General features: G+C 41.4%; 1 protein-coding gene across 3 annotated transcripts in view; it reads left to right on the top strand.

Moving 5' to 3' along the window:
- Window positions 1-21,712, top strand: part of LOC124605392 (bestrophin-2-like) — a 454,561-nt gene that overhangs the window by 424,822 nt on the left and 8,027 nt on the right. For all 3 annotated transcript variants that reach the window (XM_047137034.1, XM_047137035.1, XM_047137036.1), the window contains 4 exons: window positions 15,449-15,589; window positions 15,692-15,799; window positions 19,470-19,685; window positions 21,298-21,568. In XM_047137034.1, the coding sequence (XP_046992990.1) occupies window positions 15,449-15,589; window positions 15,692-15,799; window positions 19,470-19,685; window positions 21,298-21,568 (736 nt within the window). The remainder of the gene's footprint in view (window positions 1-15,448; window positions 15,590-15,691; window positions 15,800-19,469; window positions 19,686-21,297; window positions 21,569-21,712) is intronic.

Here is a 21,712-nt window from a genome sequence, read left to right as displayed (position 1 = left end):
CCCCCGCGTCTGATCTCGGCCCCACCCCCCGCGTCTGATCTCGGCCCCACCCCCCGCGTCTGATCTCGGCCCCACCCCCCGCGTCTGATCTCGGCCCCACCCCCCGCGTCTGATCTCGGCCCCACCCCCCGCGTCTGATCTCGGCCCCACCCCCCGCGTCTGATCTCGGCCCCACCCCCCGCGTCTGATCTCGGCCCCACCCCCCGCGTCTGATCTCGGCCCCACCCCCCGCGTCTGATCTCGGCCCCACCCCCCGCGTCTGATCTCGGCCCCACCCCCCGCGTCTGATCTCGGCCCCACCCCCCGCGTCTGATCTCGGCCCCACCCCCCGCGTCTGATCTCGGCCCCACCCCCCGCGTCTGATCTCGGCCCCACCCCCCGCGTCTGATCTCGGCCCCACCCCCCGCGTCTGATCTCGGCCCCACCCCCCGCGTCTGATCTCGGCCCCACCCCCCGCGTCTGATCTCGGCCCCACCCCCCGCGTCTGATCTCGGCCCCACCCCCCGCGTCTGATCTCGGCCCCACCCCCCGCGTCTGATCTCGGCCCCACCCCCCGCGTCTGATCTCGGCCCCACCCCCCGCGTCTGATCTCGGCCCCACCCCCCGCGTCTGATCTCGGCCCCACCCCCCGCGTCTGATCTCGGCCCCACCCCCCGCGTCTGATCTCGGGCCCCCCCCCGCGTCTGATCTCGGCCCCCCCCGCCGCGTCTGATCTCGGCCCCCCCCGCCGCGTCTGATCTCGGGCCCCCCCCCGCGTCTGATCTCGGGCCCCCCCCCGCGTCTGATCTCTGCCCCCCCCCCCGCGTCTTATCTCGGCCCCCCCCGCGTCTGATCTCAGGCCCCCCCCCGCGTCTGATCTTCGCCCCCCCCCCCGCGTCTGATCTTCGCCCCCCCCCCCGCGTCTGATCTTCGGCCCCACCCCCCGCGTCTGATCTCGGCCCAACCCCCCGCGTCTGATCTCGGCCCAACCCCCCGCGTCTGATCTCGGCCCAACCCCCCGCGTCTGATCTCGGCCCCCCCTCCGCCTCTGATCTCGGCCCCCCCCCCCGCCTCTGATCTCGGCCCCCCCCCGCCTCTGATCTCGGCCCCCCCCCCCCCCGCCTCTGATCTCGCACGCCCCTTCCCCCCGCCCCCCCCCCTCACCACTCGTGTAAATTTTGCATTCATACAATTCATGTTTATCGCTATAAAACTTTTACTTTGTTGTGGAGTGTGTGCAGAAAAAAAACTTCTACTTACATGGTGCAAGTACTTCGCCACCTAATCATTTTAATTCCTGTTGTAAATAGAGATTGGAAAATCTGTTCTTTTCAGAGATTGGATCAGAACTGGTTACTAACTGTAATGAACTAGCTCTTTCTTATGACTCAGCATTCACCATTCACTGACAAAAATGTGAGAGGAAGGTACATTGCCTTTTGAATTCAGGACACTAAACTTGTATTTTTATCTGAAAGAAGGGTAATAATTTAGTGTAATGTCCCTAGTAATTTTCAGATACAAAAGTTTTAAATTTCGTCTGTGGTGAAAATTATAAATTCTACAACAAAATCTCAAATATTCTTTATTAAGTAGAAAAATTTTAAGAATCAAGACTGATTTTTGTTATTTTTTTAATACTGCTATTGGAAAAAAGTACAAAATTTATGACAACTGTAACTGAAGTGTATCTGCAGTAGTTACCTACAATCAGTATTGTTATGTATGTTCCCACAAAGGAAAAATTAATCCGTATTGTCATTTATAAATAAAATTTGACCCATTTTAGTCAATGTGAGTCTCTTTCTCTTCTTAGTGAACATTTATCCTACTTTTGAAAATACTCGCTCACAGGCTGCTGATGTTGCTGTGATATATAATATTTTTGGAACCAACTGATACACAGCTACAGCAATTTTCTTGTTTGTTGGAGATAACCCTAAATCACTCAAATAACCCTTTAAGCGAATTATCAACCAATGACTATTTATTGAGGATATTCTTTATTTTTGTCTTTTGAGAGATTTTAGTTGCCATTCCTTTAATCTTGGCAAGATTTCCATTTTTGAAAGTGAGACTGTTTTCTCTGAGTATACTTGTTTGGTTACCTCATCAAAAACTTGCAAAACCTGTAAAGCCTGTTCATTATCTCCCTGTATGTTCCTTTTAAGTTTAAGGTGATTCATTTTCCACCTAAAATGGGGAGGCAAGAAATAGTGGGATCTCCATTGAAAGTAAATGTTTGCAACGTTTCATAAGTAGAGTTCCAGCTGGTTGGGACATCTTGTTTTAGTTTCTGTCAGTCTTCTTTCAAATTTTCTTGCATTTCACCAAGTTTACTAAAAGCAAAGGGTCTCTCCATAAGAAACGTAACAACTCATTTGACCTTGTTAATGGTTTTCTGTAAGGACTTCTGAATTGCGTGTCACGCAGTGAGGTTTAAAGAAGGTGCAAAGCATGAGATATGTGGAGGTTTCAGAAAGATGTCAGTTCATTTCATATTTGACACATTTTCTGTCATTATGAAAATGATTTTAAAATTGACTTTGCCCAGTTATATATGTTTTCTGCATTGTGTCTGTCTTTAAATTGTGAGAATTCTAAAAGGCATTACTTAAGTTCATTCTCCACAGCTGTGAAATGTGTAGTGAGTGCGTAATAACTCATGATGCAAACTGGGCATTAAAGAGGTTGACAACGTTTTCGACGTGGTTAATTATAATTTGGGCAAAGCATGTACCAAATTCTGCCTCTTCAACCATAGAGAAAGAATGGTATTCTCTGCAAATAATTTTTAAAAGTTGCGTATCTAATGCCCTTCATTTAACGTGAGTGGATTTATAGTATTAAAAAAATTACTTATTGGTTGTTGTAAATGAAAAGTAGTTGAGGGTGTGGGCACCACAAAAGGAAATAAATCAGGACCTGGTCCACAATATGACGTCACTGATGGACTGGATACAGCTTGAGGCTCTATTCGCCTTTCTGGGAGGATAACCTGAAGTGGAAGCAGATATCAGTGAGGACAGTTTACGAGAAATAATTTCTCAAATTCCTTCATAGACTGATGATCGATTGTGATCGGTTTCCTGATGCACGTCATTCCAAAGATAATGTAGTATTCTTAAATTCCATAAGTCTCTTCAGGTGCAGTGATGAGCCAGACACCATGACAATTATCTGCTGGCAGTAGCGGCATTTTCGTTTTTCTTCCACTGTGGTAAAATGTTACTGAACATCGCTCGTAATTCTTCGAGGCGAATGCAATGTGGATGACATATTGTTGTGCAGCACTGAAAGGTAAATTGATAAAATTAAAGTATTTACTATTATTGTAGCCACTTTGAATTGTAAGATCTTAAAGCGAGAACAAATATATGTGCAGCACATTCTGTAGTCTGAAGTTATAGAGCAGGATGTAGAATGTTGCAATCTGTGAAGTCTAGACCCACAATCGAGAAGTTTGTATCATATACGAAAAGGTCTGAAACAGTCATGGTCATTAAGAAACTTGCGAAGACTAGCCTGATAACATGCGATGATTTCACTGCCGGAAGATAAAAATTTTGAATAATGTGATATCCGAATTTGGGCTACATAGCGTGTAAACAAGATGGCTGAATAATGGTGCGGATTAGAGATGGGCAAACTGAAACACGTAACTGTTTCGAAACAAATGAAACAGTACAATGTAATGTTCCGATACGTTGTTTCGAAACAGTGAAACAGTTTGTGTTTTGTATTCTAATAAACCTACACATTTTATCATCTTGAATGTCTACTGTATAAGTATGTCCATATAAACACAAATGAGGTGCGAGAGCGCTAATCATGTCGCAGAAAGTATGAAACTATCACTTAGGCGTCTTGGCAGTTTCGTATTTCCTGCAGCAAACGCGCTGCTTTCGTGTCGCGTGACTTTCATACTTTTCAATTGGCTGAGGACAGCCATAGCTGAAGACAGAAGAACCACCACGAACGGAACTGGAGGTGGGAGCAAACTGCAGAAACACACATTCCGTTAGTATGGGTAATATACCCATCCTGCTAATTTCCATCTACACAAGGGGAATCATTGTGGATAATAGGCACAGTGACTATAGACTCACAAATAACGCCAAATAATTCGAATAAATAACAAAATATAACGGAAAATTTTTGTGTCTTTCAAGGTGTTTCGAACTGTTACTACAAATTCACCATGCTTTCCAGCACTTGCAGTACACCATTACACTATCAGTGATTTGTCAAACAGATTGCTTGCAATTATACCTACATCAAATTTATGTATGTGTCTAATAACTATCACTCTACGCCTTTTTTTTATTCAAAATGTTGTAGGCTTACTTGCGTTTCTTAATATGATTACTGTACATGAACAGAGAAGCGTATGTTATAAAAGCTTAATTTAACTGAATGATTTTCACATATTTATTATTTTGAATGTGAATAGTATGCGTTGTTTTATTGTTTGGTTAGTGTTTATAAAGCAGATGGTACGCCATTTCGAAACAGGACAGTCATCTAGAAACGAAGCTTTATTTTCGGATATCTTAAGCTTCATGCTACTGCTTGTCAAAAAGATTTCGACACTCTTTCAAGAGTTTCATGAAGTGGTATGTTGTGTTTCAGTACCTGTGCCGAGCCCGTATCTCGTCCGACACAGAGTGGAATGAAACATCACTGTTTCGATACAATTAGTCCGTTCCAGGCACAGGTGGACTGAAACAGCCTTATTTTGAAACAACGATACAGTTTCTGTGTCTGGCTCGAGATCGAATCTGGTCCGAGACAGGGGCGGAATGAAACACCACTGTTTCGAAACAGCGAACCACAACCGTTCCGAAACACTGAAGCAGTTCCACGTATCGATACACTGTATGGAAACATAGAAACAGTGGCCAAGTCTAGTGTGGATGAAGAGTAGAAAAAAGCAGTGCGGACGAACTCTAAAGCCTGTGCTTAAGGAGCTACAAACTTGTCTATTCATGCAGCCACATGTTATCCCAGTTTGTCTATTGTTACTGTAGAACGCAATTGGCCATCTCTTTCAACTCATTTTGATGAACTTTGCCATATATTTCAGATTATCGACATCCATGTCTTTCTTCTAATGAAAGTGGTAACCCGTCTCAAGTCAAGCCTGCTCTCCAGTTCCCTAAATAGAGACTCCTTTGTCTGAAGACACCACAGCAGTAATAGATGGAGTAGTGGCATACCAACGCCATGATTTATCCCTAACTGTGCTGCTCACATCCGTTAGAAATGAAGACAAACAAGTGAAATATATGTTCGGAAATATCAAATCTCTTAAGAAAATTTTCCTAATATGCCTCTTCTACAGACCTCCAAAAGTAGGCGGGATGGCCTGCTTCAAAACTGACATTTCAAAATTCAATTCAACTGAGCTAAGTAACGTATTAAGCTATCTGTGTAACCAGTCATTTATCAGTGGAATATTTCCTGAATGGCCGAAATATGCTTAAGTTAAGCCACTGTTTAAGAAGGAAGCTAAAGAAATAGCATCAAATTTCCGTCCAGTTTCACTGTTGCCAGCATTCTCAAAAATTTTCGAAAAAGTAATGTACAGTCGGCTTTATAACCATCTTATCTCAAATAACATACTGTCAAAGTCACAGTTTGGATTTCTAAATGGTTCTGATATTGGGAAGGCTATCTACACTTACAGTGAAAATGTGCTTAATTCATTAGACAAGAAATTGCATGCAACTGGTATATTTTGTGATCTGTCAAAGGCATTTGACTGTGTAAATCACAATATCCTTTTAAGTAAATTAGAGTATTATAGTGTAACAGGAAATGCTGCAAAATGGTTCAAATCTTACATCTCTGGCAGGAAACAAAGGGTGTTATTAGGAAAGAGACATGTATCAAGCTATCAGGCATCATCCAACTGGGAACTAATTACATGTGGGGTCCCACAAGGTTCCATTTTGGGGCCCATACTTTTTCTTGTGTATATCAATGACCTTTCATCAGTAACATTACCAGATGCCAAGTTCGTTTTGTTTGCCGATGATACAAACATTGCAATAAATAGCAAATCAAGTGTAGTCTTAGAAAGATCAGTTAATAAAATATTTGTGGACATTAATCACTGGTTCCTAGCCAATTCTTTGTCACTAAACTTTGCAACAACACACTACATGTGGTTGAGAACTTGTAAGGGGTGTCCCACGAGTATATGTCCAACGTACGATGACAAGAAGATAGAAGAAGTAGACAGTGCTAAATTCTTAGGATTACAGCTTGATAATAAATTCAACTGGGAGGAGCACACCACAGAACTGCTGAAGCGTCTTAACAAATCTCTGTTTGCAATGCAAATTTTGTCAGACATAGGGGATATAAAAATGAAAAAGCTGGCATACTGTGCTTACTATCATTCCATAATGTCATATGGGATTATTTTTTGGGGTGATTCATCAAGCCAAGCTAAAGTTTTTGGGCACAAAAACGTGCAGTAAGAGTTATATGTGGTGTGAACTCAAGAACATCCTGCAGAAGTCTGTTTAGGGAACTAGGGATACTAACTACTGCTTCCAAATATATTTATTCCTTAATGAAATTTGTCATTAAAAATGTATCACTTTTTCAAACCAACAGCTCGATTCATGGAATCAATACTAGAAATAAGAGTAATCTTCACAAGGATTTAAAGTCACTTAGTCTTGCACAAAAAGGTGTGCATTATTCAGGAACACACATTTTCAATAACTTGCCAGCAGCCATAAAAAGCTTAACAACCAATGAAATTCAGTTTAAGAGAAGCCAAAAGGATTTATTGGTGGCCAACTCCTTCTACTCCATTGATGAATTTCTCAGTATTTGTGTGTGTGTGTATATATATATATATATATATATATATATATATATATATATATATATATACAAAGATGATGTGACTTACCAAACGAAAGCGCTGGCACGTCGATAGACACACAAACATACACACAAAATTCTAGCTTTCGCAACCAACGGTTGCTTCGTCAGGAAAGAGGGAAGGAGAGGGAAAGACGAAAGGATGTGGGTTTTAAGGGAGAGGGTAAGGAGTCATTCCAATCCTGGGAGTGGAAAGACTTACCTTAGGGGGAAAAAAGGACGGGTATACACTCGCTTACACACACACACACACACACACACACACACACACACACACACACACACACACACACACACACATATATATATATATATATATATATATATATATATATATATATATATATATATCCACACATATACAGACATATTGAAAGGCAAAGAGTTTGGGCAGAGATGTCAGTCGAGGCAGAAGTGCAGAGGGAAAGACGTTGTTGAATGACAGGTGAGGTATGAGTGGCGGCAATTTTAAATTAGCGGAGATTGAGACCTGGTGGATAACGGGAAGAGAGGATATATTTAAGAGCAAGTTCCCATCTCCGGAGTTCGGATAGGTTGGTGTTAGTGGGAAGTATCCAGATAACCCGGACGGTGTAACACTGTGCCAAGATGTGCTGGCCGTACACCAAGGCATGTTTAGCCACAGGGTGTTCCTCATTACCAACAAACACTGTCTGCCTGTGTCCATTCATGCGAATGGACAGTTTGTTGCTGGTCATTCCCACATAGAATGCGTGAAAGGAAGTGCTCCATTGCAGCGAGGCCCTGGACGTGCGGGATATTTGTGTATAAGGAAGTGGCATCAATGGTTACAAGCATGATTTATGGGGGTAACAGATTGGGTAAGGATTCCAGGCGTTCGAGAAAGTGGTTGGTGTCTTTGATGAAGGATGGGAGACTGCATGTAATGGGTTGAAGGTGTTGATCTACGTAGGCAGAGATACGTTCTGTGGGGGCTTGGTAACCAGCTACAATGGGGCGGCCGGGATGATTGGGTTTGTGAATTTTAGGAAGAAGGTAGAAGGTAGGGGTGCAGGGTGTCGGTGGGGTCAGGAGGTTGATGGAGTCAGGTGACAGGTTTTGTAGGGGGCCTAAGGTTCTGAGGATTCCTTGAAGCTCCGCCTGGACATCAGGAATGGGATTACCTTGGCAAACTTTGTATGTGGTGTTGTCTGAAAGCTGACGCAGTCCCTCAGCCACATACTCCCGACGATCAAGTACCACGGTCGTGGGACCCTTGTCCGCCGGAAGAATGACGATGGATCGGTCAGCCTTCAGATCACGGATAGCCTAGGCTTCAGCGGTGGTGATGTTGGGAGTAGGATTAAGGTTTTTTAAGAAGAATTGAGAGGCAAGGCTGGAAGTCAGAAATTCCTGGAAGGTTTGGAGAGGGTGATTTTGAGGAAGAGGAGGTGGGTCCCGCTGTGACGGAGGACGGAACTGTTCCAGGCAGGGTTCAATTTGGATAGTGTCTTGGGGAGTTGGATCATTAGGAGTAGGATTAGGATCATTTTTCTTCGTGGCAAAGTGATATTTCCAGCAGAGAGTACGAGTGTAGGACAGTAAATCTTTGACAAGGGCTGTTTGGTTGAATCTGGGAGTGGGGCTGAAGTTGAGGCCTTTGGATAGGACAGAGGTTTCGGATTGGGAGAGAGGTTTGGAGGAAAGGCTAACTACTGAATTAGGGTGTTGTGGTTCCAGATTGTGTTGATTGGAATTTTGAGGTTTTGGAGGGAGTGGAGCTGGAAGTGGGAGATTGAGTAGATGGGAGAGACTGGGTTTGTGTGCAATGAGAGGAGGTTGAGGTTTGCTGGAAAGGTTGTGATGGGTGAGTGAGTTGCCTTTCCGGAGGTGGGAAACCAGGAGATTGGATAGTTTTTTTGAGGTGAAGGGTGGCATGCTGTTCTAATTTGCGGTTGGCCTGTAGGAGGATGCTCTGAACAGCCGGTGTGGATGTGGGAGAGGAAAGATTGAGGACGTTTATTAAGGATAGGAGTTGACGGGTGTGTTCATTGGCTGAGTTGATGTGTAGGTGAAGGATTAGGTGGGTGAGGGCAATGGATTGTTCAGTTTGGAACTGGTATAGGGACTGATGGAAGTAAGGGTTGCAGCCAGAGATGGGAACTTTAAGTGTGAGGCCTTTCACGCCGATCACCTGCCACCCTACCTAAAACCTCTTTCCTCATTACCTTAGCCAGCTTCATCCTGACCCACAACTTCTTCACTTTTGAAGGCCAGACATACCAACAATTAAAGGGAACAGCCATGGGTACCAGGATGGCCCCCTCGTACGCCAACCTATTCATGGGTCGCTTAGAGGCAGCCTTCTTGGTTACCCAGGCCTGCCAACCCGAAGTTCGGTACAGATTTATAGATGACATCTTCATGATCTGGACTCAGAGTGAAGAACAACACCAGAATTTCCTCACCAACCTCAACTCCTTTGGTTCCATCAGATTCACCTGGTCCTACTCCAAATCCCATGCCACTTTCCTTGACGTTGACCTCCACCTGGCCAATGGCCAGCTTCACACGTCCGTCCACATCAAACCCACCAACAAGCAACAGTACCTCCATTATGACAGCTGCCACCCATTCCACATCAAACGGTCCCTTCCCTACAGCCTAGGTCTTCGTGGCAAATGAATCTGCTCCAGTCCAGAATCCCTGAACCATTACACCAACAACCTGACAACAGCTTTCGCATCCCGCAACTACCCTCCCGACCTGGTACAGAAGCAAATAACCAGAGCCACTTCCTCATCCTCTCAAACCCAGAACCTCCCACAGAAGAACCACAAAAGTGCCCCACTTGTGACAGGATACGTTCCGGGTCTGGATCAGACTCTGAATGTGGCTCTCCAGCAGGGATACGACTTCCTCAAATCCTGCCCTGAAATGAGATCCATCCTTCATGAAATCCTCCCCACTCCACCAAGAGTGTCTTTCCGCCGGCCACCTAACCTTCGTAACCTCTTAGTTCATCCCTATGAAATCCCCAAACCACCTTCCCTACCCTCTGGCTCCTACCCTTGTAACTGCCCCTGGTGTAAAACCTGTCCCATGCACCCTCCCACCACCACCTACTCCAGTCCTGTAACCCGGAAGGTGTACACGATCAAAGGCAGAGCGACGTGTGAAAGCACCCACGTGATTTACCAACTGACCTGCCTACACTGTGATGCATTCTATGTGGGAATGACCAGCAACAAACTGTCCATTCGCATGAATGGGCACAGGCAGACAGTGTTTGTTGGTAATGAGGAACACCCTGTGACTAAACATGCCTTGGTGCACGGCCAGCACATCTTGGCACAGTGTTACACCGTCCGGGTTATCTGGATACTTCCCACTAACACCAACCTATCTGAACTCCGGAGATGGGAACTTGCTCTTCAATATATCCTCTCTTCCTGTTATCCACCAGGCCTCAATCTCCGCTAATTTAAAGTTGCCGCCACTCATACCGCACCTGTCATTCAACAACATCTATTCCTCTGCACATCCGCCTCGACTGACATCTCTGCCCAAACTCTTTGCCTTTGAATATGTCTGTCTTTCCTGGCGCGGCGGCCGTTGGTTGCGAAAGCTGGAATTTTGTGTTTGTATGTGTGTTTGTGTTTGTTTGTGTGTCTATCGGCCTGCCAGCGCTTTCTTTTGGTGAGTCACATCATCTTTGTTTTTGGATATATATATATAAAGTACAATATAACTTCTGCGCAATTTCAGTGCAGTAATGTGTTCATTGTAAATAAGTATTATAGTAGTTGTGTTACAATTTTATTACCTTATAAATAAATAAAAAACTTTTTTATTTTAAATTCAGTGCATCAGTATTTGTAAAATGACTTTCATGTAGTGTTCATTAAAAAATGACGATCATTCCGCTTGGGACCTGTGGAATGGTACAGTAGCTTATTTGTTTTAGTTGTAAATATTTATCATGTATTGTTGTTTTTCTGATATGTTCCACATCCTGGAGAACCACCTCACTACGGATCGATTGGAATGAAAGTAAATCTAATCTAATCTAATCTTGGGAGCATACAAATAATGCTAGGAGCACTAACATAAATATTCTACCCCTTCACTGTGAAATTAAAGTGTTTAGTTTCTTCTTCAAATGTAACAGTATTTCAGCTTGCACCTACCCATAATGCAGCCTATGATCTGGCCTCCATACATATATTTGCCACAAAATCCATGAGCAAAGAAATTTGTACCTGCAATATAAGCTCATATTATCATTTCCATGAATTACTCTCTAAAGTATTCAAGGAATAAACTGCGCCAAAATATAGAGACTTGGGTATATCAGTGTAACTGAACTGGCAGTGGAGGCACAAGAGAACTTCCATACCATTCCTAGAGAAAAGAGAAGCTCCATGGAATCTGGGAGAAATGATAACCAAGACATGCCAATACATTAACCTAAAACAAAGAACAGATGTGCTATAGAAAAGCTTGTGTGATCTAGGGAAGAGTAGGCAAAGTAGAAACTGTAGCTGATCCTATTGTCCCAAACAAGGAATTGAATCAGTACTTGATTTAACAATAACATTCATTGAACAGTAAAGAAAACATAGACATACTGATTATGTCACAGAGGCAAATGGTCTTAGTTGCAAAAAATTCTTTATTGAACTGACAATACTGTTGCAAAATTCTTTAGCTCAGCATTTACTATACAGGACAGAGTCACAGTCCAAATGATCAATCATATTGTTTACCCACTCCTGCTCATAATAACTACTGCTCCTTACACCTTGAAGCACTTGCCTAAACAACACAGCAGAAATACTAGTTCCCATCAAAAAGAAGCACTAGAGATCAGATTTTTAAGGTGAGTAGCTGGGTACAATGTCTGACAGAGTGAATGTAGACATCAGAAAAGTACTGAGAGTGAAAAACTTGAATGAGCAGGTTAAAGAATACAGAAACAACTTGAAGGATTATGTCACAAGAATGGAGGATGACAGGCTATCAAAATTAGTGATAATTATTACCTAGTGGGCAGAAGACATTTAGGAAGACCGAGAAAGATCAACAGTTTCAACGAAGAGGGCATAACAGACAAATGCCTAATACATGCAGAGGAGGAGAAGAAGAAGAAGAAGAAGAGATATCATATTAAAAATATTATAATTTTTTTTTAAGAAATTGAGTTTTGTAATTACATACAAAACTCTAGCCTGATGTAAGATGACTCCTGAAGGCTTTAATCTGTTCAGATTAAGTGAATAAGTAAAAAATTAAATGTAATGTACAGGTTGTCACAGGCTGAATGGTCTGTACTCAGGGATATGGCAGGAACAGTCATTAGAAGCAAAAAAACTTGATGTGGACACATGTACTATTCTGAATGGTTTCGGAGATAGATTGTATTTAATGTACATTGTTACTTATTTTTTTATTGTTCAGTACATTGTCATCATTTACAACATACCATAGTAGTGTAGACGAATAACTTGATGTAGGACACGTGGTCTATCAAGTCAGGGAAACTACTGCAAACTGGCTTACGTACATCTCTACACATGCATGTTGTGCAAGATTTTTCCGTATTCTCTTGCTCTTTTTCATGCAATGAGTAAGTCCTTGAGAAAAAATGAATAGGGCCAGTTTAAAGATAATTTGATGTAATTTAGTTTAATACTGTGACAAGCTCTCGCTATAGTCCACAGATTTAATGTTTTTCAGGAAAAATGTACAAAAGTAAATGTGTTCCATCTCAGAAAACCATTTGGAATAGGGCATATGTCCATATTTAGTTTCTTGCTTCAAATGATTGTTCCTGTCATATCTCTGAATATCGATCATTCCTCCTGAGATATTGATACATGGACTATCATGCATGTAAAAATAATTACATGTTATACATACTGTTATATTTAGTATCCTATTCACCTAAAGTAATTAAAACCTGCGGAGCTACCAACAGAACAAAAACACGGCAACTATAAATGCGATAGACATAGGAGGAGACATACCAGTACATGTAACAAGAACATTCACACAACAAGAAAACAGAACAGCAACAACACAAGAAGATGACGATTGTAACAAATCAAATAAGGATACAAAGAATAAAGAGCTGAACTTGGATGGAGAAGTGCTCAGTCAAGAAAGCAAGTTGCAAGCTGTATCACTGTGCCAAGAGCCCAGCAAACAGAGTGACACCTAAAGTCGCCATGTGGTCTGCTCAGTGCGATCTCGTCCATGAGAGAGGGGGCAAAGCAGTGACCTATGTTGCAATCTGATCAGTAAGAGTGGGAGGGGGGGGGGGGGGAGCGAGCGAGCAAAGAGCTAGTGAGCCACCTTGCAATCCAATTGCAAAGGATGATAGGGAGCAGTGAGCTAGTGAGAAGGTCCTATCAGTAAGAGTGGTAGGGAGCCTGAGCTGTTGTGAGGGGAGTGATGTCTGGTTCGCTTATTGACACACTCCAACAAAACGTTGGATGAAGACAGCAGCTTTTATAATAGCTGGCAACACATTCTGAGTGCGATGCTAAGTCAAAGGATAAGAAGTAACAACTGACTCAAAAGTATGTAAGCGTTTATTGAGCTTCTGAAATTTGAGGTATTCTTTTGAAATCAAGAGTGGAAACGTGATGCTGGAAGTGTTTTCCACTGTAATATATTTTTCTTGAGCACTGTGCCTCTGTAGCTGCACAGTCAATGAGTCGGAATGTTAAAGGAAGGAGCCCAGTGTTTGATTCCCAAATGGTTTCGAGATATTCGCCCTCCACCCCCGCCCACTCGAAGACTGAGCGTTGAGTTGCGCTTGCTTTCATGCTGTCCTAATTAGTATTACTATTGAGATAGCTGAATGGGTACTGCCCAAAAGCCAATAAATTGAAAAAAAGGAGCTTTCCTTATTTTCTGTTTTCATGGACAATAAAAGCTTCATGTACTAATAATGTATGCATACCTACTTCTCCATGTGGTCTATAACACATTTTTTGTACCTGGGGGGAAATGTTTATTATAGATGTGGGGTGGAGGCTGCTGCAGCAGCCTAGTGCAGAATTTTCATCCCTCTCATTCCAGCTGCCAGAGAAATCAGATGAGCTACCATTCATTTTTTTTCTGAATCATCCATTGTCCACTCTTTAGAAATATCTGGCTCTTTGAATCAATTTGGGAGCTGTCTGCCCATCTCTACTTCAAATATTGAAGCATACATTGACCTTATCCTTGTGACTGAACATCATTTACATTGAATACTCGAACAGACAACTCATATCAGAAACAAGCTTGTTACTTCAGGAGATTATTTATTCTCTGTTTCGTCACATCTTCCTTTCATCTGCTCTGTCCTCATTTCCACTGACAGTAATACCTTACCTCTCTCTCTCTCTCTCTTTCTCATGACCCTTCACCTAATGTTTGACTCGCCAGACCTCAGTTTTATTCATCCATTTTACCTTTATTTACTTATGACTACCTTTTAAAATGCTCTTTCAATCTGAGTAGTCAACTGTGTGTAACCTTTCAGTTCAATACTCACTTCTCTAGTTTCTGAATCTTGCCTGATAATATTCTATTATTAGTAGATGAATTCAGAGCAGCCAGTCAGTTGCAATGGAAGGTGGTTTTATTCAACCTTAGACCACGGTTACGATGGATTTAAACCCATATTCTTCAGAGATACAAGTAACTAAAATTTCACATGGGAAACACACTTAGTAATGATAAAATCTGACATTTGTCAAATGAAAATATGCTACCAGCATACTTCATTGTATACACTTGTGTATGCTGCCCCCCTATGATCAGGAGTTGTCAAGTAAGAATAGTTAGAATCCAGAAATTAAACCAATCAAATAAAATGTCAGACCATATTGATACACTGTTGATAGTAGACTCAATTAAAAAGAATGAACCAGTGATGTAATTTTTAAACTTCTTTTCCATTCCAAGTATAGCTTGAGGACACTCTAATCCCCATACATGAACAGTATGATGGTTCAGTTTGCTAAATAAATGAAAAGTTGACTTATTGGACAAACAAATATTTTCCAAAAAATCATTTTTTTGTGTCAGTCTTGTTTAGCATATCCACAACAACTTATTCATGCTTAGGTTTGTCCATTGGCTTGAGCAACGTAAGCAACTGCACATTCTAAACATAAAGATGTAACCTCTTATGCAAAGCTTTCTGCACTTAATGCCAATTCGTAATTGCACAATGCACTGTCTTAATTGGACTCCTCGCAAACACTTGTCATACTTCAATCTGTTTTGGTGTCTGAAACAGGTTAGTGACCCATGTTTACACATGAAACTACCTGTTTCAGTAAATGTCGTATGCCAAACCTGAATAGTTGGTTCCCTCCCATACTGTGTATGGCAGTTTTGTTGCACTTGTGTATAGGGCTTAATCTCTCTGAACTAGGCTACACACTTGTGTTGACCCTGTTTTTTGTGAAATCTGCAGCATGTGGAAAAAAAAACTAACTCATCTCATGTTCAAAACCAGTTGCTATTATCTAATATAGTTTTAAGTTTATGAAGATCTGCAGTTGTAAAGATAATTTATGGATACCCTGTATAATTATTCCAGGTGGTCACCTTGGCAGTTTACTCATACTTCATAACTTGTGTAATGGGACGTCAGTGGCTTGATATACCCGATCAGTCACATCCGTTGCACAAACATATGAATAATGTTGATCTGTACTTCCCAGTTTTCACTACATTGCAAGTAAGTGATAACTCCACTATTTATTAAAATATTTAATTATGGTTATTATTGACAGAATTTTTTTTTGTAAAATCTTTCTGATGTTCCTTAAATTCTGTGCAGTTTTTTTTCTACATGGGATGGCTGAAAGTGGCTGAGAGTTTGATAAACCCCTTTGGTGAAGATGATGATGATTTTGAAGTCAACTGGTTAGTGGACAGAAACCTGCAGGTTTGTTAATAAACATATATTATTGTTAAAACTATTAACATAAATATTAAAATTAAAAATATACTTACGAGTTTCAATTAAACTGTTTTTAATAGTCTTCCTCAGCAACATAAAAGGCGAAACACGGTGTCTCAAGATTTGAGAAGCAATGTTGTTTCTTTAGAAAGTAGTGAAAGGACTGGGGTAGTTGTAAGTAGGAGAGTAGTAAAAATCGGAACTGATTCGAAAGGGTGGGGTGAAGAAATACTGAAGGCACAATAAAAGGAAAATGATGACCAAAGCTTTTCAATAATCTGTGATCATATTCCATTCTGCGTAGCCCTGCAAGTCTGTCTGTCTGGTCAGGTCTGCAGCTCGTAGTGTAGTGGCTATCCTTGCTGCCTCTGGATCACAGGGTCCCGGGTTCGATTTCCAGCTGGGTTGGAGATTTTCTCTGCCCAGGGACTGGGTGTTTGTGTTTTCATCATGATCATCATCACAGCGTTCGTGACAGTGGCTAGATTGCACTGTGTAAAAAAAATTGCACTGTGTAAAAAAAATTGCACTGTGTAAAAAAAATTGCACTGTGTAAAAAAAAAATTGGACTGTGTGTGTAAAAAAAATTAGACTGTGTGTGTGTAAAAACAAAAAATTGGAACTGTGTGTGTGTAAAAACGAAAAATTGGAACTGTGTGTGTGTAAAAACGAAAAATTGGAACTGTGTGTGTGTAAAAACGAAAAATTGGAACTGTGTGTGTGTAAAAACGAAAAATTGGAACTTTGCGTGTGTAAAAACGAAAAATTGGAACTTTGCGTGTGTAAAAACGAAAAATTGGAACTTTGCGTGTGTAAAAACGAAAAATTGGAACTTTGCGTGTGTAAAAACGAAAAATTGGAACTTTGCGTGTGTAAAAACAAAAAATTTGAACTTTGCGTGTGTAAAAACAAAAAATTTGAACTTTTAGCCATTGTGCTTTGTTTGTGTGATTTTAAGTATGCTCCTGTATTGTGAAAAGCCAAGTGACTAGAGATTCTTGACTTGTGGTTTTTCAATTGCTTCTATACAGCTTGTGCTGCAAGGGTAAATTCTCAGAAACATCTCCCTGATTAATGTTATAATAATGCAAAGTCCCGGTAGACTGTAAAAATATTTTTTTGTAGTAAAGGTAACTTATCAAACAATGGAGGTCAATTGCTCGACCCCATATAATATAATCGATAAGAAGACTGCCTTATGCACATCAGGAAATGCTGCCATAGCCTTTCAGACAAATGATATCAGCATCTCTTTTCATTGGGTCAGGGCCATATCCTTTCTCATACTGCTATGATTACAGTTGTCTTCTGATTTGTAACCCTTATTAACAGATTGTAGCACAAAATCACTTGGATTGTTTTTAAAACAGTCTGAAAGTTTAAATTTTTACTTGTGTTTAATTTAGTTCAGCTTTTACCAATTTTGGTACCTGTCTTGCACACTGTTCTTGTTAATTATTCATTACTCTTAGCTGGTACATCTACACTGTCAGTTAATTTATACACATTCAATCTTTAAACATCAAATGTCATTTTGTGTGATTTCCTGATATTTTCCCTGTGGTTGCAGTTTAGTGACAACATTTTCTAGATAATCAGTGCAACAAGTACAGCCATATTGAATTCAGTTGCAGATTTCTTTATTTTTGAAAATAAGGTGCGTACTCCCAATAAATATTCTTTCGGCACTGTGTTTCAGTTTATGAAAATTTTTGAAAGAAACACATACAACACAGCTACAGTACTTTAAAAGGCTGTATAAACAAAACTGTCCCATAAATTGCGTTGTTATATGACTTACGTTACTGTACAATATGTACCCATGTAACAATTTTTTTGCATTGTTACATGACTTATATTACTGTACAATATGTACCCATGTAACAATTTTTTTTATCAGTGTCAATGTTACCTTTTGTGCACATGACACAATTTTCACCTTGCCCTGATATAGTCACTATGCAAAGTAGCTAGAGCTTCTACACAATTTGGAAGGATTGTAATCTAATCATTCTGGTTTAAGGTTCCCTTCCTCTATCTGATACAATGGGAGAAAGTTGTTGTGTGATTCTGCACCCAACTGAACCGTGATTGAATGCTACACAATTTGACTTTTAAATGTGAAAGCTCTTACTTGTGTTTGTGAAGTAAATAATTTGTTTTTAAGGCAACTCAGAAAAGCAAAAGAATTTAAATCTTCCCTCCTCCTCTCCCTCCCCCCCCTCCCCTTTTGTACTGACCTGTACAATTCTGTCTGATTATTATACCTGCAATTATGGCCTACATTCTGTATGCACTTGAAATACCCGCACCCACCTCCTCAAAAGCTACTTTTCCCTTCTCATCATTAGCACTGGATTTTTCTTCAATATGCTCTCTCTTTCTGCACATAGTCAAAGCAAGGAAGGCATAAGAAACAGAACTGAAAACTTGCTAACCAGAATAATAGTGCATGCCCCCCCCCCCCCCACACCACCACCAACACACACACACACACACACACACACACACACACACACACACACACACAAAACCACGGGTAAACTGTAGTCGTGTGGAGGGGGTGAGGAGGAGAGGAAGGGAGGGAGTTGGATGGAGGATTCGGGAAGGGTGGCTGAGTGCTCGGAGGGAACCAGTAGATACAACAGCTTAAGAAAGCAGGTGAGAGGGGGGAGCAGGTATACGGGATAAGAGTGTGACACCTGCGCCAATGGCACAGAAGGGTTCCTGCAGTGCACAAAAGTCGGTTGTGAAGAGGAATTACATTTTTTTTAATGCAAAGAAAAGAACATAAATACCATAACACAAAACAATTTACACAGAACAGTTATTTCTGTTGATTACTTATCAGTATGCGTTGCATTCAAGATAAGGTGATGAGACTATAACTTACTAGATTCAGGACTAGCAGTTCCTTCTATTGACCCCTAAAAGTTTGTTCTTGGTCGTAGTTTGCCAGTGGCCATTTGGTTAGGTGGACAGCTTGTTGGTAGTAATGCGCATATAAAATGCTGTGCAGAAATTGCAACAGAGATGGTATACAACCACCAGATACAAGTTACTCTCAACTACATGGGATAGGAGTTTCTGCTATCCTCCTGACCTCTGCCTCCACCAGCCCCGCTGCCCCACACACACACACACACACACACACACACACACACACACACACACACACCTCCATCCTGCACCAGGACTATAACTTCACTCAGCCTGCATCCACATCCTCTTCCTCAGTGAAGTCAACCTGTCTCAGTCCACTCTTGCACTGTGTGAATTAACTGGTGCTGGTGCCCATGTATCACACACTTATTCCATGCACAGGCTGCCCCCTTCCTCTTGCGTACTTGCCCCACGCATCTGTCCACGTCCATCTAAGCTATCAGCCCCATTCCGCCAACCAACCCTCGCATCCTATTCTCCACTAGCCCATGTGATACAATTACTCACCCCAATCAACCTGCAGAAGTGCAGCCCCAGCATTGCGTGTTGTGCTGACGTACGCACGTGTGTGTGTGTGTGTGTGTGTGTGTGTGTGTGTGTGTGTGTGAATAATTCTACTAACATTAGGAAGTTATCAGTTTTGGCAACTAGATTATGTACAGCAGGAACCATACTCTTTTCTTTGCACTATGATTAATGTGTTTTTCAACAGGTGTCCTACCTAATAGTTGATGAAATGCATCATGAGCATCCAGAGCTGATCAGAGATCAGTATTGGGATGAGATATTTCCAGCCCAGCTGCCATACACAATAGCATCAGAGCCATTCAGAGAACAACATCCTCAGCCATCAACAGCCAACATTGAAGTGCCAAAATCTATGGCAGAACCGTTACTGGCAAAGCCAGAGGATGGGGGAGACCATAATGTGAGTAATCCTTACGTGTGTTTCATAAACTATAAATCAGTCAAATAGACACTGTTTTTCAAGGTTTTTATTGATGAAACAAATTTTTGTGTTATTACATGTGAGAGATTGTAATTTTTTTTCCTTGCTCCTCTTGTCTGCCTCATTTAATATATATTTTTTGCTATGGTTAGCAATATTCCCTTGTTATGATAGCCTCTCTTCATTGATCTTTAATCTTTTAAGTTTATTACTTTTTTCTGTATCTGTCATTTGTAGATGTTAGCTTTTTATGAATCTAATGAAAAGTTAAAAAAAATAGTTTTTCATAGCACTTAAGACTTGCACTGTGCTGCTGCCCCCTGCTCGCTCTCCTCATAGTACTCTGTCGCTCCTTTGACCTCAGGAAATGACTAATGACTTTTGTTTGACAGAAGTAAAAGTAAGCTAAAATTCTCACTGCAATCCAGTAGAAACCCCTATGTCATCAGCCATGAATGGATCAATACTGCTTGTGCACACTGGTGTACATTGTCTGTTTATATAACAGAGGGTTGTCAGCGTAAGGACGTGGCCCATCAAATTGTGGTACACCTCAGTGATGTGATTCAAACATTCAACCCATAGCCTGCAACTTAAAATATTGAAAATCTGCCTTTTACTTGTTATTTGTGATCATCATCACCAGCTGATGACATTTACCTACAAATTATGGCTTATAGGTGCATCGATGAGAACGCAAAAAAGCTGCTTGGTGCCTTCTTGGACGGTACACAACTGTCTCCATATGACAAATTTGGCCTTCAGACGTCTGTTAAGAACAACAGTATGAACCTCCTAACACTGTGGAGGGTGGATAAGGAGGACAAGGGAATACTGGGAACAGAATCTACATCAGCAGCATGGGTTTACCTGTAGGATTTGCCTAATGCCAGATGAGTGTGGCAGTAGCCAGGTATTATTGCACTTCCTAGGTGTGCTGTGCTGTTTCAAGGCAGGGAGGTGGGTCAGTCTTGTTGTGGGCTGGTGTCATGTACATTTGTTGAATACCTATCACTCTTCAGAGTAATTTGAGGACTGTGCAGCACTGGGACAGGATCCTCAAACTTCTTGTCCAGCCCTCCTGCCTCTTTGATGCCTACCTCAAGGAGTCTGTGATGAATCGAAAGGAGCAGCTTGCAGTATCAGCTGGCATGAATCAAATGCAGCAAACTAGAGACCAGTTGAAACTTGTAGTCTACCATAGTAGAAACCCTACCCTACTCACACATTTTGACTTCAGGAAGGGTGCTACAGACTTGATCAGCAATGTCTGAACCACTTTTGGCCAGCATGCCAAGGACATTAACAGTGCATATGGTATTGTGTACTTCCAAACTACGTTCATTTTGGTTACTATTTCTTCTTTCGTTCTTTATTTCTTTTAATGTGGTTGTATTGTGAATGCATGTTTTTTGAAACAATTGTAATTAATGGTCTGAATAGGCTTGTAGAAATAAATTTTGTGTATCTTGTATTAATCTATAAGTTTAAACAATAAATTTGTTGTTGAATATGTAAGTTTAAATAATATTATTGTTTATTTTAAATTCACTTTGGTATGGAATAAATGTTTATCATTTCACCTTTACAGTTTGACGACACCAATAGTGGTATTCATTTTATTGCTGGTGGAAAACGGAGCCTGAGTCGTGTTAGTACTCGTGAACGAATGACCTCTGCGGGTTCAGCATCAAGCATAAACACCAACGTTGGAAGTCTGGCCAGTTCCATTCACCGTGTGGGCTCTGTGACATCTGTTCTCAGGAGACTGTTTTCACGTGATGGCAGTGGCACTGGATCAGTTGTCACTACCACAACTGCCCCTGCCAATATTCCAGATGGTAGTGCTGGCAACTCTGCTGGTATGTTGGTTGCATTGCTGTCTTCTTTCTTAGAATTCTATAGCATGCAAGCATTGTAGAGTGGATGAAACACATTAATATATATATATATATATATATATATATATATATATATATATATATATATATATATATATATATGTG

Source organism: Schistocerca americana, chromosome 3, assembly GCF_021461395.2.
Source record: "Schistocerca americana isolate TAMUIC-IGC-003095 chromosome 3, iqSchAmer2.1, whole genome shotgun sequence".
In the NCBI taxonomy this organism is placed as follows: Eukaryota; Metazoa; Arthropoda; class Insecta; order Orthoptera; family Acrididae; genus Schistocerca; species Schistocerca americana.
Note: the sequence above shows the minus strand (reverse complement) of the source record. Positions and strands in the feature narration are given on the sequence as shown.